This window comes from Centropristis striata, chromosome 10 (assembly GCF_030273125.1).
Source record: "Centropristis striata isolate RG_2023a ecotype Rhode Island chromosome 10, C.striata_1.0, whole genome shotgun sequence".
NCBI classification, from domain to species: domain Eukaryota; kingdom Metazoa; phylum Chordata; class Actinopteri; order Perciformes; family Serranidae; genus Centropristis; species Centropristis striata.
This window is the reverse complement of record NC_081526.1, coordinates 2448555-2470968: the sequence shown is the minus strand read 5'-3', so window position 1 is coordinate 2470968 and position 22414 is coordinate 2448555. Positions and strand designations below refer to the sequence as shown.

Here is a 22414-nt window from a genome sequence, read left to right as displayed (position 1 = left end):
ACGGTAAAATATGGAATAAAATGGCAATCTTAAATGTGAAATCAATATCTTTTTCTGTAATATTAGAAAAAGTTCTACCGTATTTATTACGGTAAAGTTCTGGCAACCACAGCTGCTGGTTTTTTTTACCGTAAAAAAAAACATTTTTTTTTATACTGCTGCAACCTTCAGCACAAGACAGAATTTCAATTAAAAAAAAAACATTACACTGGTAGAGGATTAAACTTTACAGGTTGATCTTTTATTTTTGCATGTAGGCAAGACATGCTGGAGTAGATCATGAGCATACAGTTCACATGACAGTAACAGAGTCGACATAGCAGTGGCACAAAAAAAAATATTGGTGTTCAGTGACTTCTGGAAACAAATAAATCCTGCACGACACAACTCAGGAGTTTTAACCTAGTGTCTTTTTTTTTTTTACTTGGTTTGAATCACAGAAGCTGGTTTTCTAAAACAATGAAACTTTGACCCAGACTTCTCTTGAAAACTCTTAAAGAATATGACATAAATTCTTGCAGAGTCGGGTCTCAAATTTAAATTCACAAACTTCTTCCAAACATTCAGTCATTTAAACAAGCTCAACCTCAGGTCTGTTTTGTCCTACAAAGTCTAACTGCAGTAACTACATTTTCGGTCAAAATTGATTTTATAACTAAAAATGAACTCCTTGATGTTGGTTTTATCTTGTGACAAAGTTTTAGATTTCAATTTTGCTTTATTTCAGAGAAATAATGACATAAAAGCCACAAAATCCAACTCAAAACCAAGCAGTAATTGCACTTACCACAGTCTGCTTTGGATATATATATGAATTTAAACATGAAAATAATAGAAATTATACGTTTATTTGAAATTATTATAAGTAAAAAGTGAGATAAAAATGACATTAAGATTAAAATATAATATTACTTTATAATGTTAAGTCTGAAAAAAACAAGTCTTTGAATAGATTTTTAAATACTCTTATAAACAAAATCAATTTGAAAATGTTTATTCACTGAAAACAAATTATAAAAGCTGAAAGAAGACAACAACATTATAGTTACTGCACTCGCAGTAACTACATTTTTGGGGTCAAAGGTCAAATAAATCATCACAATTTTTGAGCTTATAAATGACATCATCAAAACATGTAGAAATATGTGTCATATCACTTCTAATCTACATAAAACTAATTTGGTTGGCCAGTTAAAAACGTTGAAATTAAAAACTTGAAAGTAGTTTTTTCTCAGTTTAACCCTTTACTAGTTACTGCAGTTAGACTCTGTAGGTCAGTCTGTTAATTCTCTGAGCTGCTTATCAGAATCGCAGCAAATACTGAAGAAATATCCCAACAAGTATTTCAGGCAGCTAATAAAATCACTTAGCAGGTCAGTCTGCTCATAGAGGTCTATGGTCTGTACGCTGTAAAAAAGATGTTTAGTCTAAAAACCAGATCAAACAGTAAATCTGAGGGAAATGATCTTGCTGCAGATAATTTACCTTGACAAGATTTATTAAATTAAGATTATTAAATCTAGAAATAAGCATGTTGAACACTTAAAATAAGAAATTAACTCTTAAAACCAGATAAAATAAAGCTGCCAGCAGTGATGAACTGGCCCGAGCAGAGTGACCTGATGATTATTTGGTTCTTACAAAAATAAAATAAAAACTTTTTGTGTCTTGTTTGGCGATTTTAACTCTTTTGTGTCTTTTTTTGGGTGGTTTTCTTTTGTCTTTTTATGTCTTTTTTGGTCATTTTACATCTTTTGTTTCTTTTTTTGGTAGTTTTATGCCTTTTTGTCTTTTTTGTGTCATTTTTTGTTTGGTCTTTTTTGTGCCTTTTATTTTGGTCTTTTTTATGTCTTTTTGTGTCTCTTTTGGGTCATTTTGTGTCTTTTTACATCTTCTTTTAGTCACAAAATTACCAAAAAAGACACACAATTACCAAAAATATATGTAAAACACACAAAAAAAGACACAAATTGACAAAAAAAGGACACAAATTGACCAAAAAAGACATATAATGACCATTAAAAAGACACAAAATGAACAAAAAAGATGTGAAATTACCAAAAATAGATGTAACAATGACCACTAAAAAGACACCATAATAAATTAACTCTTAAAACCAGATAAAGTAAAGCTGCCAGCAGTGATGAACTGGCCCGAGCAGAGTGACCTGATGATTATTTGGTTCTTACCAAGATAAAAAAAACTTTACATTTAGAAGTGTTAGATTATTTATCTTGTTTCAAGAGTTAATTTTATGACTTCAACTTTTTATCTCATAAGTATGACTTTTTTTTTTATCTCATTATTTTAATTTTTTTATCTCAAAATTATGACTTTTTATCTCATTTCAACTTTTATCACATAATTATGACTTTATCTCATTATTTCAACTTATTTTTATCTAAAAACTATGACTTTTTAATTTAAAATTTCCATTTTTAGCCCGAGCAGAGTGCACTGCAAATTATTTGGTTCTTACCTAGATAAAAAAAAAAACTTTAGATTTAGAAGTGTTAAATAATGTATCTTGTTTTAAGAGTTAATTTCATCATTGTGTCTTTTTAGTGGTCATTTTTACATCGTCAGTTTGTCTTTTTTGTTCATTTTGTGTCTTTTTTGGTCAATTCGTGCCTTTTCTATACATTTTTACATATAATTTTGGTACTTTTGTGTTTTTTTTTAATTATTTTGTGTCTTTTTTTGGTCAATTTGTGTCTGTCAAAGTTTTTTTTTAATCTTGATAAGAACCAAATAATCCTCAGGTCACTCTGCTCGGGCCAGTTCATCACTGCTGGCAGCTTTAATTTATCTGGTTTTAAGAGTGAATTTATTATTTTAAGTGTTCAACATGCTTATTTCTAGATTTAATAATCTGAATTTAATAAATCTTATCAAGGTAAATTATCTGTCCATGCAGCAAGATCATTTCCCTCAGATTTACTGTTTGATCTGGTTTTTAGACACACCTTTTACCTTTTTTGCAGTGTGGATAATTCACATTAGTATTGAACAGCAGCCTCTAGTCCTCCTATAATTCACCCACAACAACAACAACAACAGCCTCCATGAGGACTGAACGTTTCATGCTAATACATGTCAGTACACAAGGCTGTTTTTTTTATTTTCTGAAGGCTCAAAATATCAACAACAATTTGTTCTCTGCACTTTCTAGAACTCACTCTCGTTCATGCAAAGACAACTTGCTTGCAGAAAATGTAGATCAGCAGATATTTGGTCTGTCCATGATATCAGCCTTTAAATCACACATTAAGAATCAAATTATTCTATTGTCTGTTAAAGTTTTAGTGGACTTCAGTTGAAACAATGTCTTTCACACATGGCAAAGAATAATACTCTAGAAACCATACAGTACATCTGGTGTTTCACACCATGAAGTTGGTGTTAAACACATTAAACATGTTGAGAAAATAACAGTTGTCAGCAGCTTGAATCCAACAGGATGAAGTACGAGGGAAATTAAAAAAAGCTATAAGCTAAAAGCTAGGGGCGTCCCATCTGGTAGAGCGCGTACCATAGAGGCACTGTCCTTAAAGGAACACTCCACCGTTTTTTCATATTAAAACATGTTATTCGGTCAAGTAAGACGAGTTGATACAGACCTCTTGCGTCTCAATGCGTGCACTCAATCGCCCTGGCGCGCGGCGCCACTTGGCTAGCACTTAGCTTAGCCCAGTTCATTCATTAGGATCCAAACAGATGGACAGTTAGAAGAGACCAAACTCCTCCACGTTTTCCCTATTTAAATACAGCTACACGAGTAGTTGACCCTGAAAAATCTTCTCCCCTCAGGAGTGATGATATTACTGCGCCGAGTCGAAGTGCTCCCAAGTGCTATTCCGCCATACATTATAGTTCTCCTTTTTATCCGCTTAGAAAAGCGCCACGTTTTATTTTGTGTGGCCATACTTGGTCGTTTAACTACTCGTGTAGCTGTATTTAAATAGGGAAAACGTGGAGGAGTTTGGTCGCTTCTAACTGTCCATCTGTTTGGATCCTAATGAATGAACTGGGCTAAGCTAAGTGCTAGCCAAGTGGAGCCGCGCGCCAGGGCGATTGAGTGCACGCATTGAGACGCAAGAGGTCTGTATCAACTCGTCTTACTTGACCCAATAATATGTTTTAATATGAAAAAACGGTGGTGTTCCTTTAAGCGGGAGGCCCGGGTTCGAATCCCGGTCTGTCTCCCCCTTCACTCTGTCTCTATCAATAAATGGCCAAAAAAACATCTTAAAAAAATCAAATAAAAGCTAAAAGCAACTCCCTAGAATCAACTGCAACACTTTACATGCCTTAAACACACCACAGGAGATACAGACATATGCTGATTTACTTTATTCTGTGGAGCTGTAACCAAATTATTTTGCTTTTTGTTGCCAATCTGCCCTATTCTAGAGAAAGCCATTTGCTGCAATGTCACATTACTTAACTAAGGGGGCAAAAATATCTATTATTCTACTGCACTGCAAAAAAAGTTGTGTCTAAAAACCAGATCAAACAGTAAATCTGAGGGAAATGATCTTGCTGCATGGACAGATAATTTACCTTGACAAGATTTATTAAATTAAGATTATTAAATCTAGAAATAAGCATGTTGAACGCTTAAAATAAGAAATTAACTCTTAAAATAAGATAAATTATTAAGTATTTGTTTCTACCAAGATAAAAAAAAAAAAAACTTTAGATTTAGAAGTGTTAGATAATTGATCTGGTTTTAAGAGTTAATTTCTCATTTTAAGCGTTCAACATGCTTGTTTCTAGATTTAATAAAAAACTGAAAAAATAGTCAGAAAAACAGAAAAAAATGTCAGAAAACCAGAAAAAAAATTGTCAGAAAAACAGAAAAAAAAATGTCAGAAAAACTGAAAAAAAATTGTCAGAAAAACTGAAAAAAAATTGTCAGAAAAACTGAAAAAAATTGTCAGAAAACCTGAAAAAAAATTGTCAGAAAAACAGAAAAAAAATTGTCAGAAAAACAGAAAAAAAATTGTCAGAAAAACAGAAAAAAAAATGTCAGAAGAATAAGAAATTAATTCTTAAAACCAGATAAATGAAAGCTGCCAGCAGTGATGAACTGGCCCGAGCAGAGTGACCTGATTTGTTTCTTACCAAGATAGTATATAGAGTTTTATTACTTTGTTTATCTTGTCTTCTAGATTTAATAATCTTAATTTAATAAATCTTGTCAAGGTAAATTATCTGTCCATGCAGCGAGATCATTTCCCTCAGATTTACTGTTTGATCTGGTTTTTAGACCTTTTTTTGCAGTGTGGAACTGGTTGCACTTCAGGTGTCAGCTCAGAAAGTGGGAATTTCCTAAACTGGTGCTATTGTTGCTGTTAGCGTCGTCTGGAGCTGCTCCTCTCTCTGCTCCTCTCTCTGCTCCTCTCTCTGCTCCTCTCTCTGCTCCTCTCTCTGCTGGTGCTGTGTCTCTTGTATCTGTAGTGGCTGTTGCTCCTCCCTCTGCTGTATCTACGGTGCCTGCTGCTCCTCCTCCCTCGGCTGTGACTCCTCCCGCTGCTGCTCCTGCTCCTGTCCCGGCTGGAGCTGGTGCTCCTGCTGCCGTGGCTGTGGCTGCGCCTCCTCCTGCCCTGGTGACTCAGGCTCCTTCTGGGGCTCCTCCTCCGGTGACTGGAGCTCCTTCTCCTCCTGCTGCTGCTGCTGTAGCTGTGGGAGCGCCTCCTCCTCCTGCCCCGGCTGTGGGAGCTCCTCTCTCTGTGGGGGCGGTGGTCTCTGGCTCGCTCCCTCAGCGCCTCCTCCCTCCTCCCCTCCCGCTCTTTCTTTCTGTCCTCCACTCCTCTCCTCTCGTCCGCCGCTCTGTTTTTGCCCAAAACTTGGGAGTTCACGCCAGATTTGGAGGCCTGTTTCTCCTCCTTTACTCCGTACATGCGGCCCAGGACCCCCAGCATCACGTCGTCTCCTCCGGGCTCCGGGGCCTCCTCGCTCCCTACGGGGCCGGCCTGCTCCTGGGAGCCAGGAGATCTGGAGGTCTTGCTGCTGCCCTTCTTCAGCAGGTTGCAGAGGAGTTTCTCCCTCAGCTCCTTCTCGCGCCGCTGGAGCTCCAGCGCCCGGTCCTTCTCCACCTCCACCCTGCGGAGCTCCTCCTCCTGCTGCCGTCTGCAGGCCTCCAGCTGCTGGAGACGAGCCAGTTCCTCCTTCTGGCGAGCCTGCTCCTGCCTCTCCTGCTCCTCCCGTTCTGCCCTTTCCTTCTCCTGCTGCTGCTGCTTCAGGGCCTGGAGGAGGATGAGGAGGAGGAGGAGGAAAAGGAGGAGGAAAAGGAGGGGGAGGAGGAAAAGGAAAAGGGGGAGGAGGACGAAAAGGAGGAGGAGGACGAAAAGGGGGAGGAGGAGGAAAAGGAGGAGGACGAGGAAAGGGAGGGGAGGAGGAAAAAGAAAAGGGGGAGGAGGAGGAGGAAAAGGGAGAGGAGGAGGAAAAGGAGGAGGAGGAAAAGGAAAAGGAGGAGGAAAAGGAGGGGGAGGAGGAAAAAGAAAAGGGGGAGGAGGAGGAGGAGGAAAAGGAAAAGGAGGAGGAAAAGGAGGGGAGGAGGAAAAGGAAAGGGGGAGGAGGAGGAAAAGGGGGAGGGGGAGGAGGAGGAGGAAAAGGAAAAGGAGGAGGAGGAAAAGGGGGAGGAGGAGGAAAAGGAGGAGGAGGAGGAAAAGGAGGGGAGGAGGAAAAAGAAAAGGGGGAGGAGGAGGAAAAGGAGGGGGAGGAGGAGGAGGAGGAAAAGGAAAAGGAGGAGGAAAAGGAAAAGGGGGAGGAAAAGGAGGGGAGGAGGAAAAAGAAAAGGGGGAGGAGGAGGAAAAGGGGGAGGAGGAGGAGGAGGAGGAGGAGGGAACAGTGTAGGTACAGATAAAGAAATTATTACATTTTTTTAAAAACACAGTCATCAGCAAAATCAGGTTAGACAGTCAGAATGAGACTCTGCTTTAACAGACTTTATGTTTATAAATATGGAACCAGATTAAAGTCTCATCCAACTTTTCTGCAAAGCACACAAGATCTTTGTCATAATCTTCAGGGGCGAGTTCAGATGACATAAGGTTCTGATCCATGGCCAGTAGATGGTCTACCTGCCCCATCTACTGACGTTTTTTGCAGTTTTTCTCAGTTTTACCCTTCGTTAGTTACTGCAGTTAGACTTTGTAAGGCAGATTAGTATGGTTGTGTACCTGTGTGTCTGGTTGTGTACCTTTGTGTGTGTATGGTTGTGTGTGTCTGGTTGTGTACCTGTGTGTGTGTATTGTTGTGTATAGTTATGTGTGTATAGTTGTGTGTGTCTGGTTGTGTATAGTTGTGTATGTATGGTTGTGTACCTTTGTGTGTATGTATAGTTGTGTATGTATCATTGTGTACCTTGGCTCTGGCCAGCAGCTCAGCGATCAGCCTGATGGACTCCAGGTTGTGTATCTTTGTGTGTGTATGGTTGTGTGTGTATAGTTGTGTATATAGTTGTGTACCTCTGGTTGTGTATAGTTGTGTATATAGTTGTGTACCTCTGGTTGCGTATAGTTGTGTATATAGTTGTGTACCTCTGGTTGTGTATAGTTGTGTATATAGTTGTGTACCTCTGGTTGTGTATAGTTGTGTATATAGTTGTGTACCTCTGGTTGTGTATAGTTGTGTATATAGTTGTGTACCTCTGGTTGTGTATAGTTGTGTACCTCTGGTTGTGTATAGTTGTGTATATAGTTGTGTACCTCTGGTTGTGTATAGTTGTGTATATAGTTGTGTGCCTCTGGTTGTGTATAGTTGTGTATATAGTTGTGTACCTCTGGTTGTGTATAGTTGTGTATATAGTTGTGTGCCTCTGGTTGTGTATAGTTGTGTATATAGTTGTGTGCCTCTGGTTGTGTATAGTTGTGTATATAGTTGTGTACCTCTGGTTGTGTATAGTTGTGTATATAGTTGTGTACCTCTGGTTGTGTATAGTTGTGTATATAGTTGTGTACCTCTGGTTGTGTATAGTTGTGTATATAGTTGTGTGCCTCTGGTTGTGTATAGTTGTGTATATAGTTGTGTACCTCTGGTTGTGTATAGTTGTGTATATAGTTGTGTACCTCTGGTTGTGTATAGTTGTGTATATAGTTGTGTACCTCTGGTTGTGTATAGTTGTGTATATAGTTGTGTACCTCTGGTTGTGTATAGTTGTGTATATAGTTGTGTACCTCTGGTTGTGTATAGTTGTGTATATAGTTGTGCACCTCTGGTTGTGTATAGTTGTGTATATAGTTGTGCACCTCTGGTTGTGTATAGTTGTGTGTATAGTTGTGTGTGTCTGGTTGTGTATAGTTGTGTATATAGTTGTGTACCTCTGGTTGTGTACCTCTGGTTGTGTACCTGTGTGTGTATATAGTTGTGTACCTCTGGTTGTGTATAGTTGTGCGTATAGTTGTGTATATAGTTGTGTACCTCTGGTTGTGTATAGTTGTGTGTATATAGTTGTGTACCTGTGTGTGTATATAGTTGTGTACCTCTGGTTGTGTATAGTTGTGTGTGTATAGTTGTGTACCTGTGTGTGTATATAGTTGTGTACCTGTGTGTGTATATAGTTGTGTACCTGTGTGTGTATATAGTTGTGTACCTGTGTGTGTATATAGTTGTGTACCTGTGTGTGTATATAGTTGTGTACCTGTGTGTGTATATAGTTGTGTACCTGTGTGTGTATATAGTTGTGAACCTGTGTGTGTATATAGTTGTGTACCTGTGTGTGTATATAGTTGTGTACCTGTGTGTGTATATAGTTGTGTACCTGTGTGTGTATATAGTTGTGTACCTGTGTGTGTATATAGTTGTGAACCTGTGTGTGTATATAGTTGTGTACCTGTGTGTGTATATAGTTGTGTACCTGTGTGTGTATATAGTTGTGTACCTGTGTGTGTATATAGTTGTGTACCTGTGTGTGTATATAGTTGTGAACCTGTGTGTGTATATAGTTGTGTACCTGTGTGTGTATATAGTTGTGTACCTTGGCTCTGGCCAGCAGCTCAGCGATCAGCCTGATGGACTCCAGGTTGTGTATAGTTGTGTGTGTCTGGTTGTGTATATAGTTGTGTACCTGTGTGTGTATATAGTTGTGTGTCTGGTTGTGTGTATATAGTTGTGTACCTGTGTGTGTATATAGTTGTGTACCTCTGGTTGTGTATAGTTGTGTGTGTATAGTTGTGTACCTGTGTGTGTATATAGTTGTGTACCTGTGTGTGTATATAGTTGTGTGTCTGGTTGTGTGTATATAGTTGTGTACCTTGGCTCTGGCCAGCAGCTCAGCGATCAGCCTGATGGACTCCAGGTTGCGCTGCGCCAGCAGCAGCCTCCTCTCCTCCATGGCGATCTTCATCTGCAGCTTCTTCTGCTCCTCCTCCTGCTGCCTCCTCACCTTCTTCAGGTTCCTCCTCTCCTCTCGCTCCCGCAGCTTCTGCTCTCGCTTCCGTATCCGCTCCTCCTTCCTCCTCTCCTTCTCCTCCTCCTCCTGCTCCTTCTGTTTCCTGAACAAACGGGAAATTGTCCTCCATGAATATCTGGTTCATATGATCTACTCAGCTGGTGAAACGCTGCTGTGGAGCGAGATAGATCAACAATAAACGCCTCATAGAAGAGGTGAACATCATCTGAAAGCTGAGAACCTGAAGATTAATCTGAGATTTAAAGCTCAGCACTGTGAGTCAAGTTGTTCTGGTCAAATGTATCTAATTAAAATGACTTGATGAATGAATTATTGATTTATTGAAGCCTATTATGGTGAATAAAGGGTCGTAACATTAGGAAAAGCTTCAACTGGGTCCCACAAATTCCTTAGATCTTCTAGTTTCATATGATATCATTATCTTTATCTTTAGTCCTATAATGAGCCCAGTAAGCAGAAAAACACAAGAAAATAATTTCGGCGGGACATCAGAACAGCAACAGGTTTAAACATCATGTGTTATTTTTAATTATAACTTAATTTTATACTGAAAATGAATCTCCAACTTCTGTTTTATTCTCTGACTTTTAAACAGTTGGAGGTTTCATCCCTGATTCAGACTTATATGAAGTTTTTCTGTTTCTCCTCTGACATCATACCTCTCCTCCTCCTTGCGCCGCTCCTCCTCCTCCTTCTCCCTCCGTTTCTGCTCCTCCCTCTGCCTCTCCAGCTCCTGCAGCTTCATCCTCTCCAGACTCCTCCTCTTCAGGGCCAACTCACTCAGGTGCTTGCTGGTGTCAAAAGTCACCTGAGGAAAACACAATCACACAAATATAAGGCTTATAAAAACTGCTTTAATAGTATAGATCGTAGGGCTGCACAATTAATAAAACTTTAATCGTGATCACGATTTTGGCCGCAACAATTAAATTAACCTGAGAGATGCAAGGTTATAATAGTTTTGGACTTTTCATTAGTTTTAGTTTTAATTTCGTTGTGAATTTTTGTTTTCAAATTCAGTTAGTTTTAGTTCCTTTTTTTAAAGTGAGTTTTCTAGTTTATTATCTATTTTTTGAAAATGCTTAGTTTTAGTTTAGTTTTTATTAGTTTTAGTTTTTTTGTAATGGTCTATGTGTTGGGTGCCAGATTCAAAGTGGTCATAATAAATGTTTCCTTTATTTCCTTTGGTTTATCATCTCAGCCCCAATAAGGTTATTAACTCTTACAGTTCTGGGTGTTTTGTATTTTGGTTCTAGTGTAAACATCCCAGTCTCAGTAAACATATTCACCATGTGTTGCATGTTCAAATAGAATATAGAACTGAATTATGAATGAAAAAGTTGACAAAAGCGAAAAAGGACATTTTCACTATAATTTTAGTTAGTTTGAGTTAGTTTTGTAACCACAAAATACAGTTTCAGTTAGTTATCGTTTTTTTAAAAACTCTCGTTTTTATTTTTATTTCAGTTAACGAAAGTGTTTTTTCAATTCTAGTTTTTCGTTATTTCATTGGATCCTTGGCAGGATGTGACGTGTGACATTTGTAAAAGCAGCGAAGCAGTGTTGCCAACTTAGCAACTTTGTTGCTATATTTAGCAACTTTTCAGGCCCCCTTAGCGACTATTTTTCAAAAACAGCGACTGGAGACAAATCCAGGGACTTTTTCTGGTGTTATTGGAGACTTTAGGAGACTCGTTCTTACTCTTAAAGAGCCGCGGGGGCCGTGATAAATAATCGTGATTACAAAATTGATTGAAGTAATCGTGATTATCATTTTGGCCATAATCGTGCAGCCGTAATAGATCGTACTAAGAATAATAGCTTCTGCTGTATTTAGTATTATGTCTTTAAAATCTCTAAAATCCCCTTTTCAAGAAATATTTTCAGTGTTTAAACATCTGTGATGCTTTATTTTGTGAATTTGTGAAGTGTTTTGTGCTAATTCCAGCCTGTATAACAAATCAGATCTATCTCTCCAATGATTCCTAACAAATGGGGGCTTCAGAAGTTGTATTGTTTTATTGATCATAACTAAAATTATCAAGAAAACCATGGAAAATGTCTAGATATAAGCTCTTAAATTAAACTCTTATCAGCTATTTTTGTTCTTATTATTATATTTGTCCAAACAAATGTACCTTTAGTTGTACCAGGTGTTAAATGAACAAGAAAGCAAGGAGAAAACACTGGTGGTCTAATATATATATATATATATATATATATATATATATAGGTTTGTTATATAGGTTTTTTCCCCCCGTGTTATATGCAAGCGAGATAAAGCACTTCATGTTCTGGTGAACAAACAAGATGCCTTTTGTTTATTTATGTAATTTATGGACAGAAACAACTTAAAATACTTTCATTTGTTCCTAATTTCTTTGCTTCTTAATACCCTAATGGAGATTTCACAGTGCAGCTTTATTGTGAGGATTAAGAGACCTCCCTCTCCCCTCATTACCTTGGAAATCATGATGACACAGCTTTAATTCTCATTCCACTAAGAGCTCTTAAAGCGGCTATGTGTCTCTGAACAACACAACCTAATTGCTTAAATCTGCCTATAGTGCAATATTGCTACAGCAGCTGCAATCCACTCATGGCCCCGAATGCAAAACAGAACACAGATCTCCGATATGTCCTTAGAGATTGATTAACTAAAAATAGCAATATGTAATATAAAGAACGTCACAATAGTGATTAAAAAAAGTAGAAATCCATCGTTCATAGCACAAAGTAAGAAGTTTGATTCAGGCGGCAACCTCCGGGTCTGAACAGGGAGGCAAACCAGGAAGTGCCTTACCTCATTTCGTTGTTCTAGTACTTGTTACTCTGTTCAATGACAATAACGTTGAATCTCATCTCATCTCAAGCTGCATTCTACCGAAAATTCCAGCAGGGGGCGCTGACGGCTGCAAAAGCATTTTGTTCCATTCATTTCGATGCAAAATGAGAAAACTTCTCACTCAATTTATTAGCTCAGAAATGTTTTTTAGGACAACATTATGGTCTCAATCACTAGTAAAAAATCTTCTTAAAGACAATCTGATGTTAATAGTGTAAATAATGGCCCCATTTAGAAGAAAATAGAAGATAAAGAATCGTATGATTTGGGGGCGGGGCTACCTTTGATTGACAGGTCACTAACAAGGCGAGCCTTGGTTCTCCTGTTATACAGTATTTATGTTCACTTAAATAAACGGTTTCAATAAATGTCATATTTGACTGAACATTTGCTCTCACGCGATAAAATTATCGGGATATATTTCCTATATCGATATTCAGCCTAAATATATCAGAATATGACTTTTGGTCCGTATCGACCAGCCCTATCTGACTGAATACAACAGTTGGGATGTTTCGCGTCTACTTGTGCTCCACTAGGGGTTAAATTTAACAACATACGGCAAACAAGTAGATTATTGAAGAGACACTTCCACACACTGCAGCACCCTGCAACCCATCAACAGACTGTCTGATCTAACATGGACTCACTGGTCCAACAGCACTAATCAGGGACATCCACACCCAACACAATGCTCTGCACTTTATATATTTACACTATTGTTTTAATGCATACAATGGCACTAAGTTGATGGTACAGTGAATGAATGACATGAATACACTAAGTGCTGAGATGATGAGAATCTATCTTTTCTATTTACTATTTATTGAGATGAGATGATGAGAATGTATCTTGTTATTTACTATTTATTTAGCTTTTTTTTAGTTTGAGTCCAGTACGTGAGTGCATTGAATTTCTTTGTATTTCTGTGCAATAACAAATAAATCTAATCTGAATCAGAAATTCTGAGAGGAAATAGATTAATTTTGTTGTTGAATGAGTGGGAAAATAAACAATTTTCCCATAACCCTTTAAATATCCATTCAGCCCTGGTGCAGTACTTTCTAATGTGCAGTACTTTCTAATGTGCAGTACTTTCTAATGTACCTTGATGTTGCAGGCCACGGCCTTGCCGTCGTCTCCCTTCAGCATCAGCTTCATGCTGCGCATGGTGTCCATGGCCTTGGTGAAGCCGCAGTACTCCTGGTACTGGACGTACGCCTCGAAGTTCAGATGGCCTCCGAAACTAAACGTGTTGAAGTTCTTGTCCAGCATCTCTTCTCGGTACGGGTCCAGCATCGGGATGTCCACGTTACGCACCTACAGTCAGAAAGGTGACACATAATAGGATGTTACTGATGATGTGATCATCAAGGTTATTATAGTTAACGAAAACTAGAATTGAAAATCATTTTCGTTAACTGAAATAAAAATAAAAATGACAGTTTTAAAAAAACGTTAACTGAAATTGTATTTTATGGTTACAAAACTAACTAAAACTAACTAAATTATAGTGAAAATCGTTCACTATAATTCCTTCGTTTCCGTCTTTGTCCACTTTTTTCATACGTAAACCTTTTTGGTTGATATGAAATCTATTGCACCTATCTATTTTGTGTCTTTTTTTGGTCATTTTGATACTGCTTCCAGCGGCCCCCAGGTAATTTGAGTTTGAGACCAAAACACAAAATGACACAAAAAAGACAAAATGACACAAAAAAAAGACACAAAATGACAAAAAAAAGACACAAAATGACTAAAAAAAGACAAAAATTACACAAAAAAGACACAAAATGACTAAAAAAAGACAAAAATTACACAAAAAAGACACAAAATGACTAAAAAAAAGACACAAAATGACAAAAAAAAAGACACAAAATGACAAAAAAAAAGATAGGATGCCATAAGTATAAATAAATGATCAATGTATGCTTTAAGTAAAGTGAGGTTCATATAGACGCATCTATAATGCAGTATAGCTAATCATGATGCTTCATTGTTGGCGTTAAGTAAAGTGTAACACATTTTCATGCATTTAAAAGAAGCTATGCTGCATCATAAGTCATACATTGATCATTTATTTATACTTATGGCATCCTATGAGTCCTTATAACAACTGATTGTTGAAGTGTGTGTATAGAGGGGTATGAGTAGTTGTAATGTATTATAAGCCTCATCAGTCAGCCTGTAGTTTATAACCAGTCAAGAGCACTCATAAGACACTTGGATTTATAAGTCATTATAAGCTATATTTATAACTGTTGATATAGTGCATCATGAAGCTTTATATGTGTTTATGAGTGCAGTCATAATGCATTATGATTGATTATAATGAGCATTATAATTCACTATGAATGCGCTCATAATGCACTATAGATGTAGTCTTCATAGAAAGTGTTACAGAAAATGTTAGTATCGGTACAACCCTAGCAGCTTTGTGTCTTATTTCAAACTAACAGATAGTGTTACTTGAATTCTTTGTACGGATTCATTTCCTGTTGAACATAAAATAACAGAAACACGTCCCACCTTGCCGAAGGACTGGAAGACTGCGATGAGGACGTCTTCAGACGGCCGATCAGGGAACGGGCTGTCCTTCTGGCTGAACCAGCGGCAGGGCAGTCCCTCCAGGTGGATGGTGTCAGGTCTCTCTCCAGGCAGAGTCTCGTTCATGTCCTTAGCGTCCCGGAAGAATGAGTCCCAGTCGTGACGAGTGGGGAAGTCGACTTTGTTCTCTACTGCACGAACCTGCAGGAGAGGAGGGTCCAGATATATATTCAGTTGCCAGTGTATCACACTGCAAAAAAAGGTGTTTCGTCTAAAAACCAGATCAAACAGTAAATCTGAAGGAAATGATCTCGCTGCATGGACAGATAATTTACCTTGACAAGATTTATTACATTAAGATTATTAAATCTAGAAATAAGCATTTTAGTTACTTTATTTATATATAAATAATATAATTTTAGTGCACATTTAAATAAAAATATCTTAAATAAAAATGCATTCATTCATTTAAAAAAGCCTATGACATAGATTAGGCCACTTTATGGAGCTTTGATTTAAAAAATAAAAAAAAAGGATCTCCTGTTATGCAGAATTTATGTTCACTTTAATAAACGGTTTCAATAAAACTACTTGTGACATGTCATATTTGGCTTTGACTGAACATTTGCTCTCACTTTGCGATAAAAATATCAGGATAATTATCCAGGGTTCGTACACTTTAGCAGTGGTCAAATTAAAGCACTTTTCAAGGACTTTCAAGGTCCATTTTCAAGCTTTTCCAGGACCTTTCAACGGTTGTAAATGGCATGTTTTAATTCATTTTATTTGATCGGAACAATGCGGTTAGCATAGATACAGGGCATGCATCCGATGTGCTGCATACAGAGATATAGTTTCAGCTAATTTTCAACTCCCGTCCCTAGTTGGGCTTTTACAACTACATACAAAATCACAATACTATAAAAATCCAATATACAATAACCCCATCTACAAAATAAAATAAAATTACAAACAAGTACAATATACATTTACCCTGAGAAAAAAATAAAATAAATAAACCCTGTATAAATATAGCTTAGAGTTTAAAATCATCATTAATCTATACAACAATAAGGATGAGTACTTTGATACTAAAAGGGGTATTTTCACTTTACTATACCACCAGCAATGGAATTACACTTTTCACAACTAAAAATAGTTTGCTAATCTCATAAAACAGACTGGTTTGGGAATCTAGGAGCTAGGAGCAAAAGGAAGCTCACAAAAACCATCAACCAGCAGCTGGTGGAACTAAACACGAGCCAAACTAGGAGGAAAGACCAGAAATACTTCAGGACCTCACATCCACTAGGAACTAGAACAACTCCCTTCAGGAAGAAGATACAGGGGAGAGCAACAAGAAACATCTAGAAACAAGAAGATGCAGGCGGAGCGCTCTTCATTTAGATAGGCTATAGATCTGGGGTCTCAAACTCAAATTACCTGGGGGCCACTGGAGGCAGTATCAAAATGACCCAAAAAAGACACAAAATGACCAAAAAAAATACATAAAATTACTAAAAAAGACAAAAAATTATTTTAAAAAGACAAAATTATCAAAAAAAATAATTAAAGGGACCTTCCACACACAACACGGTAAAGAGCCATTCATATAAAACTCACATTAAACTTTCATATCAAGGTGAGGGCCACAAAATATCGTCACAAGGGCCACAATTGGCCCGCGGGCCGCGAGTTTGAGACCCATGCTATTCAGTTTATATATTTATTTATTTATATATATATTTTTCCATTGAAAATTCGGTTATCTATAGTCAGATTGCAAGAGAAATACAGTAAGAATTTCAAGCATTTACAAGCACTTAATCTAAAATCCAAGCACTTGTCAAACCTTAAAATTCAACATTAAAATTTAAGAATTTAAGATTTCAAGCATCCATACGAACCCTGTAAATCGTATAAAGATATTCAGCCTAAATATATCAGGATATGACTTTTGGTCAGCATCTGCAGCATAAACTACAGACACAACAACAATAGTAATGTTCCTCCATGGATTAATGTTCAGATATAATGCCAGCCTTACCTTCAGAACGTCAGTGAATCCACTCAGTTTGATGCTCTTGGCGTCCAGGCGGCCCAGCAGGCTCTTCACCACCGTCTTGTTCTCCACCTCGCCCTCGAAGCGGATGAAGTCCATGGTGCTCTTGGAGATCCGCAGGGCGGAGAACTGCTCCGGAGCCACCATGGCCTTCACCCGCTCCATCACCTCCCAGTTGGAGATGCTCTTTCCCGGCAGCTTGAGCTGGGGCAGAGCCACGCTGATGGTGATCTTGGCGATGGGTTTGAGGTAGAGGTTGTACTCCGAGGAGAGACACACCGCCTCGGCAGTGTCATGGACGATGGTGGTCATTGTGGCAGACATCTGGGAAGCTGCATGAAGGATGGAGAGGCAGTGAAGACTGTTAGGACATGTGAGCCGTCCTAGAAATAACACTGATTTAGTTAAAAAAACAAAAAAAAATGTGTTTTTACGGTAAAAAAACAGCAGCTGTGGTTGCCAGAAGTTTACCGTAATAAATACGATGCAACTTTTTTTAAATATTACGGTTAAAAGGATATTGGCATTGTTGATTTCACATTCAAGATTGCCATTTTATTCTAGTTTTTACTGTATAAAAAAAAAGGTTTTTCCATCAAAAGAAACGCTGTTTTGCCATATAATTGACAAGAAAATACTTTATAAATGAGGCATAAATTAAAATTTTTACCACTAAACATTACAGTATATATATATATATATATATATATTTATTTTTTTATTTATTTATTTTTTATTAATTTAAACAAAACACAACATAAATCACGAATGGACAAACACAGTTAAAAAAAAAGGAAAAAGAGAAGAAAAAGCAAACAACAAAATCACAAAACCAACCTAATAAATAAATAAATAAATCAATACAGTATATTTTTGTTAGAGATATGGTGTTTAGTACATTTAACAGTGAGAAAAAGTATTTTTTATAAAAGATAAATGCAAAAATTATATATTACATTAAGTACACATTACAGTGTATTTTACAGTGGAGTAATGTATTTTTCAAAAAACAAAACTGTAAAAAAAATCCTGTTTTGTCTGATTCATACATTTACAGTGTTTCATTGTTACTGAAACTGAATTAACCCATTTATCATTTTACGTCTTTTACTGTCATGGTTTAGCAGTTTTCACCCTAAAATCTACAGACATTTTTTACAGTGTAGTTAGTTGTTTTTTTTCAATATTGTAAAAACAACCAATATAGCAGTTTTCAAGCAGATTCACATGTAAAGTTATGATTCAAACTGCTCAGTTGCTATAGTCACGCTGCTGAGGAGATCTTTCTGGGTAAGACAAATAAAAAACACCGTTATCAACCGTCGTTACCAACACACCCGGACCGTACTTCTGCCCTTCACAATAAAATACAGTAAAAATACAGATATACAGACTTTTAAGATCGTTGCTGCTTTCTCTCATCAGAGTTACTTTTGTATTGTAATTAGACATGTAAATCTACATGTGCATCAATTAAATCTCACACATAGATTGTTAAATGACCATGAAAACAGAAACAGCAGAAACAGAAAACAGTGCGGAATTGAAGATGTGTCCGATTTGGGATACAGTCTCTATAGTTAATTTGTTTGTTTGTTTGTTTGTTTTTATTGCTTTACATTTCAATAACGTAAAAACAACTAATACCGCGGTGTAAAATCAAAATTAACCTCTAGAGTTATGATTCAAACTGCTCAGTTGCTATAGTAACACTGCTGATGTTATTGCCAAACTCCATTCAACATTGTGACAGTTTAATGTGACCATTGGGTTTTTTAAACAAAAACAAACAAACACAATAAATAAAAAAGCAAAAATAAAAAAACGCACAATTGAATCATTGAAATCTTTAACTTTGTCACAAGATAAAACAGATTTCAAGGGGTTCATTTTTAATTATAACTCTAGTTACTGTAGTTAGTTTTTATAGGACACTATACTGCCCTACAAAGTCTAACTGCAGTAACTACGCAAAGGGTAAAACTGAGAAAAACTGCTTTTAATTTTATACCGTTTTTTAACTGGCCAGCAAAATGGGTTATAGGTAGGTAAGTGATATGACACTTATTTCTACATGTATTGATGATGTAATTGTTATGCTCAAAACCATGATGATTTATTTGACCTTTGACCCCAAAAATGTAGTTACTGCCCTCTGGTTTTGCATTGCTGTAAAAGGTTCTAATAGTAAAGAAAAAACAGAGTGCAGTAACTACAATGTTGTTGTGTTCTTTCAGCTATTATTTTTAGTTTCAGTGAATAAACATTTTCAAATGTTCACACAAAGATTTTGTTGTGTATTTAAAGGTGTTTAACAACTCTATTCAAAGATTTGCATATTTTAGGCAAAATATTATCAAGTAATGTTATATTTTAGTCTGAATATAATGAGATCTCATTTTTTTTACTTAATCACTATCTAGATAATAATTTCCCTATCAAATAAACGTATAATTTCTATTATTCTTGTCTTCACTATTCAACACAGTGAGGAAATACCAGGCTACACTGTATCAGACCGTCTGCTTTGGTTTTATGTTTAAATTCGTATATATATCCAAATTAGACCGTGGTCAGAGCAATTACTGCGGTCTGCTTTGGTTGCGAGTTGGATTTTGTAGTTACTGCAAATTATATGTAGTTATTTCTTTGTATTAAAGCAAAATTGAAACCTAAAACTTTGTCACAAGATAAAACAGACATCAAGGAGTTCATTTTTAGTGATAACTCAATTTTGACCAAAAATGTAGTTACTGCAGTTAGTCTGTATAGGACACTATAGTTACACGTTGCTAGCATTGTTAGCCTGTTAGCTCTATTCAAGACAAGAGGATAAAAGCCGTGTTGTTGTTGTTGTTTGTTTGTGTTAAACCTCAGCGAATAAACATTAATAAACTCTGTGTGTAGAAGCTCATAGCTAACTGAAATGCTGCTACCCGTTACGACACATGTAAACTTTAGCATTATGCTACATTAGAAAGCTAATATTGACTTACTTGAAGGTACCAAACATCATCTACCAGCTCCATAAACACATTAACCTGGTTGCTAACCTGGTTGCTAACCAGCTAACAGCGTGTTACTGTAGCAACCGGTAGCTAGAGGCTAGTTAGCTTCAGTGTTAGCTTCCTGGTCTTTAAACAGAGACGGATGTTTGATGTTATTATATCTCAGTAGATATTAAACCACCTACCTAACATCAGTCAGCCTCCCGGCACAAACACACAGAAAACAACCAGGAACTGATAGTACCGTTATTGGTTCCTGGAGAGACAAACAGAGCAGGAAACAGCCATTAACACACCAAGCAGCTACATGACCTCTGACCTCTGAGACAACGAGCAGCAGCAGCAGTAATGGTGGTGGTTTAAAACAGCGACACTCTGCGGAGGAAGGCTGCAACTGCAAGTGTTTCATATTTTCTATTTCTTTGGTGTTTATTGGCAGTTTGCATCCTTTTCGTTGCGTTTAGCGCCACCTGCTGGACTAAACTTCTTTCATACTTTCCTTCTGTTATATTCAGAATGATTGAACCAAAAAATGACCAAAAAATGACCAAAAAAGACACAAAATTCGACACAAAATGACAAAAAAAGACACAAAATTAACAAAAAAGACACAAAATTACAAAAAAAGACACAAAATTACCAAAAAAAAGACACAAAATGACAAAAAAGCCACAAAATTACCAAAAAAAGACACAAAATGACCAAAAAAGACACAAAATTACTAAAAAAAGACACAAAATAACAAAAAAGACACAAATTGACCACAAAATGATTAAAAAAAAAAGACACAAAATTACTATAAAAAGACACGAAATGACTAAAAAAAAGACACAAAATGACTAAAAAAGACACAAAATTACCAAAAAGACTAAAACACAAGAGCACTTTAACACAGTGGAGACAGAGCTGACTTCCAAAATGATTTGGCGACCCCCAGAAATCATCTCGCGACCCCAACTGGGGTCCCGACCCCAAGGTTGAGAATAGCTGGTCTAAAGAGCTGGTAAAATTGTATATTGTGGTCATCATCATTAACAATATATCTGTATTTATTAAATGCCATGCCATGTCATCTGCACTCTACCTACTTTACTCTTCTGACACTTCAGTTTTTATTTTATATTGTAATATTTATAGTCATATTTATGTAATATATATTGTCATTGTTACCTATTTTGTTCATTGTTTCTTCTTATATTATCCTATATTGTAATTGTTTTTGTAACTTGGAGCAACTCTAGAACAAGAATTTCCTTCGGGATTAATAAAGTTCTATCTTATCTTATCTTATCTTATCTTATCTTATCTTATCTTATCTTATCTTATCTTATCTTATCTTGAGGTTGATGCTCCCTCCAAAAGGGGTAAAAGCACATACTCTGACTCTCTTTTTCAGATGTTTCATTAAATCTATTTAAAACTTTTGTATTATTAGTTGCTCTGGACATTTCAGAGCACCAGGTAGGACTAGTGCATTTCAAGTCTTCTTCATGCAAATGCAATTGATATATTTAATAGCAAAGCTGGCTGCAAAATATGAAAATATGAAACACTTGCAGTTGCAGCCTTCCTCCACAGGGAGTCGCTGTTTTAAAACATGCATATTTGCTCTCCTGTACATGTGTACTAGGTATGACTTTTTATTTCAATGCTCAAGCTCTGTGATTCATAATACTAATATTGTCTTTTTGTAATGTGTTTTCCCCTTTGATACTACAGGGCTTTTTATTGTTGTACAGTAAAACAATAAAACATGAATCCTCAATCATTTTTATAGGGCCCTATACACTGTAAAAAACCTTTGTAGAAATTACAGTAAAACACTGTCAAATTGTATCAGAAATAGGTTGTCAAATTAAACATTGTACATCACCGCAGTGAATACTTTTAATTACTGTAAATCAAAGAATATCATAAAACTTTAAATTCAACTGCCATAAACTGCAGAAAACACACAGTTTTAGTGTAAAAATATAACATTTTGATGTAAAATTAATGGAGAAATACCATGATGACACAATTATCCTAAAAGTAATGGGATTATCCAGTATAAATCACAGTTTTTGCTGATATTTACATTTACATACGCTCACTGTATTTTTTACAGTGAAGTTCTGGCAACCAAAGCTGCCGGTATTTTACCGTAAATTAAACAGATTTGTTTTTTACAGTGTAGTTACTGTCCCGATACAACAGAACATCCAGCCCACAGACAGACAGTGCACATTTGCTGCTAAATTGATGGTGATTTTTTCACTGTTAGTCCCAAGTTGGGCTTTGTATGACTGTCATCATCGCCGTGGTAACTGTTTGGGGAGAGAGTGGACATGGATTAGTCCGACAGCAGAGGCCTCGGGCAGAAAAGTTGGCACAGTTTCCCTGAAAAGATGGCAGAGGAATTTACATAATAGACATTAGTGTGTATGTAGGTCAGTAGTCAGACAGCCTCTCTGCTCCGTCATTTAAAACTCGGGCTGCTACTCTCTGGAACCTACTGGCCCGGCAACAAGCTATCCTCTCATTGACCCCTATAG

General features: G+C 36.8%; 1 protein-coding gene across 1 annotated transcript; it reads right to left on the bottom strand.

Moving 5' to 3' along the window:
• Window positions 1-219: 219 nt before the first annotated feature.
• Window positions 220-20198, bottom strand: akap17a (A kinase (PRKA) anchor protein 17A). Its single transcript, XM_059343133.1, has 7 exons — window positions 20066-20198; window positions 16858-17204; window positions 14793-15011; window positions 13371-13583; window positions 10078-10226; window positions 9260-9500; window positions 220-6251 (listed from the first exon to the last, which is right to left on the bottom strand). Exons 1-7 carry the CDS (start codon window positions 20070-20072, stop codon window positions 5358-5360), a joined length of 2070 nt encoding a protein of 689 aa, XP_059199116.1. The 5' UTR covers window positions 20073-20198; the 3' UTR covers window positions 220-5357.
• Between the last annotated feature and the right edge of the window lie 2216 nt (window positions 20199-22414).